Source organism: Bubalus kerabau, chromosome 13, assembly GCF_029407905.1.
Source record: "Bubalus kerabau isolate K-KA32 ecotype Philippines breed swamp buffalo chromosome 13, PCC_UOA_SB_1v2, whole genome shotgun sequence".
NCBI lineage: Eukaryota > Metazoa > Chordata > Mammalia > Artiodactyla > Bovidae > Bubalus > Bubalus kerabau.
Window position 1 is genome coordinate 64,794,806 of NC_073636.1, and position 10,423 is coordinate 64,805,228.

At 47.6% G+C, this 10,423-nt stretch overlaps 1 protein-coding gene across 2 annotated transcripts in view; it reads left to right on the plus strand.

Moving 5' to 3' along the window:
• Positions 1 to 9,874, plus strand: part of ACSS2 (acyl-CoA synthetase short chain family member 2) — a 46,677-nt gene extending 36,803 nt beyond the window's left edge. Inside the window, exons 8-18 of one of the 2 annotated variants that reach the window (XM_055544841.1) lie at positions 1,714 to 1,851; positions 2,866 to 3,036; positions 3,345 to 3,478; positions 3,670 to 3,802; positions 3,884 to 3,940; positions 4,132 to 4,212; positions 5,859 to 5,967; positions 7,429 to 7,497; positions 7,796 to 7,972; positions 8,763 to 8,837; positions 8,979 to 9,874. In XM_055544841.1, coding sequence (XP_055400816.1) covers positions 1,714 to 1,851; positions 2,866 to 3,036; positions 3,345 to 3,478; positions 3,670 to 3,802; positions 3,884 to 3,940; positions 4,132 to 4,212; positions 5,859 to 5,967; positions 7,429 to 7,497; positions 7,796 to 7,972; positions 8,763 to 8,837; positions 8,979 to 9,106 — 1,272 coding nt within the window. In that variant the 3' untranslated portion in view covers positions 9,107 to 9,874. The remainder of the gene's footprint in view (positions 1 to 1,713; positions 1,852 to 2,865; positions 3,037 to 3,344; positions 3,479 to 3,669; positions 3,803 to 3,883; positions 3,941 to 4,131; positions 4,213 to 5,858; positions 5,968 to 7,428; positions 7,498 to 7,795; positions 7,973 to 8,762; positions 8,838 to 8,978) is intronic. The other variant, XM_055544840.1, reaches the window with a different exon arrangement.
• Positions 9,875 to 10,423: the final 549 nt, after the last annotated feature.

Consider the following 10,423-nt stretch of genomic DNA (forward strand, 5'->3'; position numbering starts at 1 on the left):
GATAGTTCAGAAAAAGGAGAATGGTAATTTTTAATTTATCAAGGTATGTGTCTAACACTGTGAGGCTTTTAAACCAAATATGCACACAATAAATTACTATATAACCATATAATGAGAGGAATAGGATGTTTCCTCTTATACTATCATGTCTACCTGCCAGTTGGGACTATAGAACACGGAAGTAATGAATATGAAACAGTTTTGTGACAGTTAAACCAAACCTACAATAGTTTCCATCATCACACTCTTATTTCACCTCCCAGAGGAGTTCAGTGGAATTAACTTTTCACCTTCCTGACATTCATCAGTCTTCTCTGCCCACCCAGACAATCCAAGGCTTGATGTTTACTAGGTAATAACAGATTTCCTTTCATGTTTCCAAAATCCTGTGAGACTATCAGGGCAAGAATGACTATCCTCATTTTAAAAATGAGTAACTTGAGATAGAGTGGCTTGCCCATGGTCATATATATCTAGGAAGTGGCAGAACTGGGAATCGAAATCCAGTGCAACTTTGGACAAACTCAGGGAATACAACTTCACTCAGCAAAGAGTAGACTTAAAACCAGTTTTCACACAGGTGATATAATTCAGAAAGTAAAACAGTTTCAAGGAGAGTTTACAAAAATTTCAGGATGACAGATCCGAAAGACACTTCAGTATTAGAGGGACATCCTTCTACTGGGAGAAATCCACCTTGATCCTTTTCCACCAACTTAAAGCAAAGTTTCCTTCTGAATGGAACCTCAAGGAAGTGTCTTTATGAGAAACCCATTGGTACCACTGGTATAGGGGCAGGGGCAGAGCTGGAGTAGGAACCTCCAGATGTGGATGATTGTCCGTACATGCAAAAAAAGATGCTTGGACCAACATCTGTTGACTTCTTTTGCTACTAACTATTGGGGTCAGGTACCCACCTCACCTGCAGGCTCTGACTAATTCTGCATTTCTGAATTGTGTGGTATCTGCATCCCTGCTGATGAGCCACTAGTCCCATAAGTACATATGTGTGTATACAGGCCTGTGTATGCCTATTGAGTGCCTGTTGAGTGCTAGGCATTTTACTAGGTGTTGGAGATTTAGGGGGGTGGGCAAGAAAGATAGACATGCCACTGTACTCATAGAGATCACTATCTGGGGAGACGGTAATCAAGTAAACAGCTAAATAAAATAACTGGAAATATGTGCTATGTGGTAAAGAATAAGGTGCTGTGATCAAGAATTATAGCAGGGGTGGGAATTCCTTGGCCATCCAGAGTTAAGACTCTGCGCTTTCACTGCTAAGGGCCCATGTTCAATTTCTGGTTGGGAAACTAATCTCACAAGCTGATTAAAAAAAAAAGAAGAAGAATAGTAGGGGTGAGGGTGGGTCTGGGAGCCTATCAGATGCTGTTTAGGTTAAACCTTTCCAAGAAGGTGACATTTAAGCTAGGAATTGAAGAGCGAGAAGGGACCAACCAAGGGGGCCGCCTCCACCTGAGGCCAGGTGAGAGAAGTTCTGAAGCAGGGTGCTGGGAGTACCCAAGAAGCCTCCTGTTCTGTTTCTGTTCTCCCTGCCCCATTTCACCCTCTCTGGGCCCTTCCTCCCTCTCAGGACCTCCATCTGCCACTCCCGCCCTGGCCTCTCCAGGTGCTAGGTAGGGGTGAATTTTGCCCCCAGCCTGATCTGTTCACAATTCCTCGTTGCCCATTCCTATTTTCTTCCCCCTGCAGATCTCCTGGAATGAGGGGGTTGACTTGTGGTGGCATGAACTCATGCAGAAGGCAGGGGATGAGTGTGAGCCTGAATGGTGTGATGCTGAAGACCCACTCTTCATCCTGTATACCAGTGGCTCCACAGGCAAACCCAAGGCAAGTGTGTGTGTGTGTGTGTGTGTGTGTGTGTGTGTGTGTACATACACTGTGTAAGGGTGAGAAGTGAGTTTCTGAGGAAGCATGTAATGACATGAAATTTAACTCTGAGTTTCAGAAATATCACATTACCTTTTCTAAATCAAATTGACATAAATCCTCAATCACTGATGGTGAAGCCCAAGGTCAGAAAATTCAAGTGGGGAGCCTCAGGGTGCCCAGAAAAGGAGGAAAGGATAAATCCATGGGGCTGACATCTGTGTTTCCTGCCCATACTCACGTGGTTTGGTTGAAGAAGAGCTGCCTGTAAAGTCAAGGCCAAGAGTGGGCACAGGGATCCCTCTTTGCCTTCTTGACTACAGCTCTTAGAGTTCAATCCCTTCCATATGCCACACTGGTAATATCTAGTCCCTCCCAGAGCAGTGTGGGAACTGGAAACACTTAGAACTCTGACTTAAAAGATATGTCACTCTACCTTCCACTCGCCACATCCATAAAATTATTCTCTCCACAAGCTTTGGAATGTTCCTCAATGAACCTTTAGAGACACGATTTGGGCCTCTCTTTCCTTGGAGAAGAAAATGGCAACCCACTCCAGTATTCTTGCCTGGAAAATCCCGTGGATGGAGGAGCCTGGTAGGGATGAGATATTAATGGAGCAAGCAAAGAAGATTATCTTTTTTCCCCACTCTCATTCTGTCAATGTATAATTGAATGTGTGTACACAAACACACAACAGAGACACTATTAGATGTGAGTGTACCAAAAGGGTTCATGTGTGTGAAAGTAATGTGGGTGGTTCAGAAATACCATCTTAGGGTGTGAGTGTGGATGATGGACTGACTATATAAATACATGTGGTGTGTGAAGTGGGAACGTGGAGAAAGCAGGATGGAAGAGAGATGGATGCTGTGAAAGCAGTGCTGGCAGGGCCAGAATCCGTGGGGAGGCTTTTCCTCTACATTTGGTAGTCAGCGAGGGTGAGCCCAACTTGAGGCCTTATTCTCTCCACAGGGCGTGGTACACACGGTTGGGGGCTACATGCTCTATGTGGCCACAACCTTCAAGTATGTGTTTGACTTTCATGCGGAGGATGTGTTCTGGTGCACCGCAGACATTGGCTGGATCACTGGCCATTCCTATGTCACCTATGGGCCACTGGCCAATGGTGCCACCAGTGTTTTGGTAAGAAGGGTGCTGGGACCCATGGCTACCTGGTTTATTTAGGGGATGGACAAGATGATCCTGGGTGATGACCTCCTAAAGCCACCTTGCCTAGAGGCAGAGGGACTTATACGATGACCTGTTTCCTTGAGAAAGAGGAGTTCTCAGAGGGTTGTATATGCTGAGTGGGAAGATCTCTTGGCTTGTCTGGTAAGGGTGTGAAGACAAGGATTTGTCAGAAAAGGCAAAATACTGAGCCTAAGGGTATGGTAGGGGGATGGAGGGGCTATTGAGAAGGACTGAAAATGACCAGCCATTATTGGGGTCAGTTTGAGGGGATTCCCACATACCCGGATGTGAGCCGCCTATGGAATATCGTGGAGAAGTACAAGGTGACCAAGTTCTACACAGCACCTACAGCCATCCGTCTGCTCATGAAGTTTGGAGATGAGCCTGTTACCAAGTGAGACCCCTCTCTGGCTGCTGCCCCTTGAGTGTCCCTCAGAGCTGCTGCTGGCCTTTGCACAGTCCTTTCCATCCCATTATTCTAACACCCTGGCTTGGAATAGGGGAGGGGGAAGAAGAGCCTGTGCATGTCTTCCTGGTTCCTAGTGGTGCTCAGAGCCTCCCTTTCTCCCCATTGTCCTGCCCAAGGCACAGCCGGGCGTCCTTACAGGTGCTAGGAACTGTGGGCGAACCTATCAACCCTGAGGCCTGGCTCTGGTACCACCAGGTGGTAGGTGCGCAGCGCTGCCCCATTGTGGACACCTTCTGGCAGACAGAGACAGTGAGTAACAGGTTCAGAAGGCTGGGGCTCAGGCACAGTGTGCGAAGAGTGACTCAAACCCCTGGTCTCTGACTTCCACAGGGTGGCCATATGCTGACCCCACTCCCTGGGGCCATACCCATGAAGCCTGGTTCTGCTGTGAGTGAGGCTCCCCTGGCTGGTCCTGGGCTAGGCTGGGGAGAGTCTTGGGGCATTCAGCCTAGGTAGAGGGTGGGGGGCTGGACTGATAGGTGTGGGGAATCTGGGGCTCTGGGGCTCCCTAGAGGTAGAGAGTTGAGTCAGAGTTGTCTCATTCCTCCTTGTGAGTCCTGTCTCCTGTTTGCTTCTAGACCTTCCCATTCTTCGGGGTAGCTCCTGCGATCCTGAATGAGTCTGGGGAAGAGTTGGAAGGTGAAGCTGAAGGCTATCTGGTGAGATCCTGGCCCTTGTGGGTCTTTGATGAGGGGGAGGGGAGGATGGTCCACAAAAGGGCACAGTGTGCTTTCCTTTAGAGTTTAGAACCTAACCTTTCCTGGTAGCTGCTTTTGGCTAAAGCTCCCTGGTTGAGGGTTTATCCTCTGCAGAGAGACCCTAGTGGGGCAATCCTTCTGGATATTTTGCCTGCCTCTAGGCCTTTTGGCCCACAAGACTCTTAAGGGCTTACTCAAAGATACCTGATGGTGCCTTTTTGGGTCTCAAAGACATTGTGGAAAATCGTATAGGCTCCAGAGTCAACCTGCCTGGGTGCAAACCTGGCTCTGCCTCTTGTGTGACTTTAGATAAGTTACCTAACCCCTCTGAACATAAATATTCTCATTTGTAAAAGAGTTACAATAGTACCTTTGTCTGGAGAAGGAAATGACAACTCACTGCAGTACTCTTGCCTGGGAAATCCCCTAGACAGAGAAGCCTGGAGGGCTGTAGTCCCTGGGATCGCAAAAAAGAGTCGGACACGACTTAGCAACTAAACAGCAATAGCAGCAGTATCTTTATCCCCTGTGGTTGCTGGATTGATTAGATGATTCATGTGAAGGGTTTATTTAGCACAGAACCTAAGAGTTGGTGCTTGATAAATGTAAGCTGTTGTGATCATTTAGTAGTTGTAGGGAGATCATTAGCACCCTCACCCTCCAACCCACTTTGTTTTTACTAAGAGCAAGCTTCCCTGGTAGCTCAGACGGTGAAGAATCTGCCTGCAATGCAGGAGACCTGGGTTCGATCCCTGGGTGGGGAAGATCCTCTGGAGAATGGAATGACTACCCAATCCAGTATTCTTGCCTGGAGAATCCCATGGACAGAGGAGCCTGTCAGACTACAGTTCCTGGGGTCCCAAAGAGTCGGACATGACTGAGTGACTAACACACTTTTAAAAGAGCAAGTTAGTAACATGGGCAAGACTTGAATCCAGGTCCTCTGAGTCTTAGAATAGAGTTCTGTCCATCCCACCAATCTGCTGCCACAGGACATTACTGATTGGGGCAATAATTACTTACTTATGTGTGGGTCCCACATTTTTATGTAACTGCTTTCATTTGTATCAAATTGTACCTGCATCCCTGAGGGATTACCTAAAAGGAGACTCAAGGTACTTCCCTTGTGGTCCAGCAGCTAAGACTCCACATTCCCAATGCTGGGGGCTGGGTTCAATCCCCGGTTGGGGAGCTACATCCCGCATGCCACAACTAAGATCCAGCGGAGCCAAATAAATAAAAATAATTTTTTTTAAAAAAAGAGACTGAAATTTACTAAATGCTTATTACTAACAGAGCATGTGCTAGGCAGCTTCCACATACTATTAATTTAATCCTCAAAATAACTTTGGCAGGTAGAAATTATTTTCTCTGATTTACAGATAAGGATCCTGAAACTCAAAGACCTAAAGTTACTTACCTGAGGCCACACAGTTAGTAAGTGGCAGAGTTAGGATTCCAAGCCTAGATTATCTGTCTCCAAAGCATATACTTTGTTCTACTTCTTGGGAATGGCATTCAGGCTATTTCTTCTAAGGTTTGGCAAAGACGTAACTGTCTTCCTGTGAGACAGTGTAGCAGATGGTTACCACTTCCTCATCCTCCAGGTGTTCAAGCAGCCCTGGCCAGGGATCATGCGCACGGTCTATGGGAACCACGAACGCTTTGAGACCACCTACTTTAAGAAGTTCCCCGGGTACTACGTGACAGGAGATGGTGAGCCTTGGCTATCCCTTTCCCACACCTCCCACTAAGACATGTACCATCCCCTTTCATTTTCAAGAAGAGTTGGTTAGGGATGTGTCTTATGTATCAATGTGTAATATCCAGTCAGAGATACAGAGAAGACCACAGGAACAGGAATGAGTGTTGCAGAAAGGCTCTCAGCATGGTGCTGAGATTTGATGTATGAGAGAAAATGTTCTTGTTTCCATCACTGCTGGGCTGAAAGAGAGGCAGCACATGGCAGTATGTATTACCATGTCATGTGCGTCCCCATGTCTGGAGCCTATGTTTGCCCATGTGTCTATCCACCAATCCATTCTTCCATAAATATTTATTGAGCATGTACTACTTATCTAAGCACAGGAGATGTTACCATGAATAAGGTGGGCAAGGTCTCTGCTCTCATGGGGTTTACATTACATCCTCTCTAGTGAGGAGAGACAGGCAATAAATTCAGCAAATAAATACTGCAGGGACAGCCACCATACATGGGATGGTGAGACGTTTCTTTGAAGTGTTATTTGACCAGAGACCTAAAGAAGCAGCCAGGTATGGGAATATCTGGAGTAAAACTGAATGTTCTGTACCAGAGAGACATAAGCATGCAATGTCTGATGAACAGACTGAAGCTTGTGTAGCTGGAATGTAGTGAGCAACAGCAAGAATGTTGTATCAAGTTGGAAAGGGAGATAATACAGGGCCTTGTGAGCTATGGTGAGGAATCTGGATTTTATCCAGTGTATGGTGGGAGACCATCAGGCTTTTTAAGCAGAGAAGTGATTATAATTTATATATTATTTAGAAAATAACTTTGCTTGTTTTATGGAGAATAGACTTTAGGTCAGTATATTAGTTATCTATTGCCATGGAACAAATTAACTCCAAACCTGGCAGCTAAAAACAACAATAATTATCTCATAGTTTCTGAGGATCAGGATTCTGTGAGTGGCTTTGCTGGTGGTTCTTATTCAGAATTTCTTGTGGGTTGCAGTCAACCTGTGGTTGGGGCTGCAGTCATCTAAAGGTCTGACTGAGCCTGGAGGACCCACTCCTAAGCTCACTTATGTGGCTGTTGGCAGGAACCTTCAGTTCCTTGCCACATGGACCTCTCCATAGGGCTACTCATGACATGGCAGCTGGCTGACCCCAGAGCAAATAATCAGAGAGAATGCAACCAAGATAGAAGCCACAGTGTCTTCTATAATCTTATCTCAGAAATGACATCCTATCATCTCTGCCAAATGTGATTGCTCAGGAGACAAACCCTAGTACAGTGAGATAAAGGACTACACAGGGATACAGATACCAGGAGATGGAGGTTGGTGTGACCGTCTTGGAGCCTGGCTAGCACAGCAGGAAGACTTGTTAGGAGGCTGTTGCCGTGGGTACAGCAGTTTGGTGATGCGGATCGCTGCGGTATCCTACTGTGGTGTATTTATTTTCCCCTCCCAGGCTGCCGGCGGGACAAGGATGGCTATTACTGGATCACCGGCAGGATCGATGACATGCTGAACGTATCTGGTGAGGGCCAGGGACCATCTTCCCTTCTCATTAACCCTGCTCGCCCAGCAACTTGCAGCCAAAGCCTTCTAAGAGAGCCAGACCACACCTGGAGTGCAGCGTTCATTTCTGGGCTGAAGTAATAAACACTGAAGAGTAATAAACACTGGGAGGAGGGGAACCAGGATGGTGGGCAACAATGTCCCTTGAGGAATGAATGAAAGGCTGTCCCTGTTTGACCAGACCGGGACTGCCTTATTGGGACAGATGGAACAGGGGCTGGGGTCTCTCTCATGGCCACTTCCTTTCCCTTGCCAAGGACACCTGCTGAGCACGGCAGAGGTGGAGTCAGCACTCGTGGAACACAAGGCTGTTGCAGAGGCAGCCGTGGTTGGCCACCCTCATCCTGTGAAGGGCGAATGCCTCTACTGTTTTGTCACCTTGTGCGATGGCCACATCTTCAGCCCAGCTCTTACTGAGGAGCTCAAGAAGCAGAGTAAGGAGCTTCCCTGGGCAGGGATTGCCAGGTCTGTCCTGATGGCCCAGTCACCACAGCAGGTTGTGGGGAGGGGCTGTAGTGAGCTAGTTTCTCAAACCACAAACAGATCCCAGGGGCTGACTGCCCTCTTCCCACTCAGTCTCCATCATGTTAATAATGATTGACATTTGTAGAATTCTTTCTTTGTGCCACTGAACTAAGCATTTTAAATGCATTAATACATTTAATCTCTAGTCACCTCCATGAAGCTTCCCAGGTGGCACAGTGGTAAAGAATCTGCCTGCCAATGCAGGAGATGCAGAAGACATGGGTTCAATCCCTGGGTCACGAAGATCCCCTGGAGTAGGAAATGGCAACCCACTCCAGTATTCTTGCCTGGAAAACTCCATGAACAGAGGAGCCTGGTGGGCTACAGTCCATGGGGTCACAAAGAGCTGGACACAACTGAACAACTGAGAGCACACACCTCCATGAAATAGATCCTATTGTTACTCTCCTTCTAAAGATGAAGAAATTGAGGCTCAGAGAATTTAGGAATAAATCACTTGTTCGAGGCCACACTGCAAGTAAAGTGAATTTCAACTCTAGCAGGCTGATTCTAGAGCTTGAGTTCCATGAGGGTGAATTAATATACAATGAGAAAGTAAAGAGACAATGTGTTAAAAAGAGAGAAAGACAAAAAGTGAGCCTGAGAATGATTAGGTTGGGAACAAAGCCATCTCTGCCTTGGTTTTGGGCAGCCTGGCTAAGGGTACTGGAAAAATGTGTAATGATTTGTTGGTTACAGTTAGAGAAAAGATTGGCCCCATTGCCACACCGGATTACATCCAGAATGCACCTGGATTGCCTAAAACTCGCTCAGGTATGTTCAGAGGCCTCTAGGGATTGGGATTGGATGGGCCAAGGCCCACTGGTGGTGAGTATGCGTGGATGGAAGCTTTTGGCAGGGCCGGAGTGGGTCAGTGTGTTGTCACCAGGTAACCAGAAGCATGTGGACCCCCAGGGAAAATCATGAGGCGGGTGCTTCGGAAGATCGCTCAGAATGACCACGACCTGGGGGACACGTCCACTGTAGTCGACCCATCCATCATCACCCAGCTCTTCAGCCACCGCTGCTTGACCATCCAATGAATAAGACCCTGCCTGGAACCCAGGATTACCCCCTGCTTGGCTTTCCAAAGTTTTGCCCACCCTCCCTGCCCCCATCCAGGAGTGCTGAGGGCCAGTGCTGACCCACAACACTTCCCTTGTCCAGCTGTCTGGGACCGAGGACCATCTTTGCTTCTGGGTGGAGGCAACTTCCTGCGACCGCCAGGCAGATGCGAGAGGGCCCAGGTCAGCCTCAGGCTGTGCCCCTAGACTGCAAAGAGCCCTTGGAGCCCTGAAGGGACCTGAAGGTCATGTCCCAAACCCAAGTGTTCAGTGGGCAAATGAGGGCATGGACTGAAACAGGGAAGCAACTCTAATCCTATGTCATCTCTCTCAGGAAGCACCAGTACTTATCTTGGGCATGCACTTGCCCTGAGAAATGCCTGTTTGTGAGTCCTGAAAGAATGATTATTTTTTAAAACGTTTTGTTGCTTCTCTTGTGGGTCTGAATTCCCTTTTGTACCAGATGGCAGTGCCTGTCTGCCGTCTGTTCCAGGGGCTCTGCAGGCAGCCTCAGTTTCCGGAGGGCTTTCAGATCATTTGTGTCTTTGAAGGAATACCTGTATTATGCTGCCAGGACCAGAGGAGCTCGCTTTTCTTGTCCTCTGTTCCCAGCCCCCCTGAACAGTCTTGCCCATGAGAGATGTTCTCAGATGAAGCTCTTTTTTCCTACCGAAGTTGTACTCAGGCCCTGTGGTTGTAGGAATAAAGTCTGTGACTTCATGAAGGTGGTGACTTGCTTTCTCAGTGTCTTACACAGTATATAATTACTGGCTGCTCTGATTTGTGTGGGGGATGGGAAGGGGAGTGATTTTCCTCAGGAATATCCCAACATTCCTTCCAGAATTTTGGGTCTAGGCAGCGCTAGGCAGGGCAATGCTGGAGACCCAGGTTCAATCCCTGGGTCGGGAAGGTCCCCTGGGGAAGGGAATGGCAACCCAGTATTCTTGCCTGGAGAATCCCATGGACAGAGGAGCCTGACAGTCCATGGGGTCGCAAAGAGTCAGACATGACTAAGCAACCTACACTTTCATTTTCACCAGGGCTTCCAGGCCCTTTGACAAGTTCTTGAGCTAAGTAGGAAAGCAACTAAAGCCACATCATAACTGTAATGCTTGATCATGGTTGCTCTCTCTGCTAGAGACCGTCTCTCTTCCCTGTGATCCTGTGGGAGCATTAGTGAGTGACTAAGGACTGAAATTTCAGGGTCCTATCCATAGGATCTGGAGCTAGGGAGACTGATTATAGCCGAGTTCCTTCCCCTGCTCCAATCTATCTGAAGTGGGCTGACTAGGATTA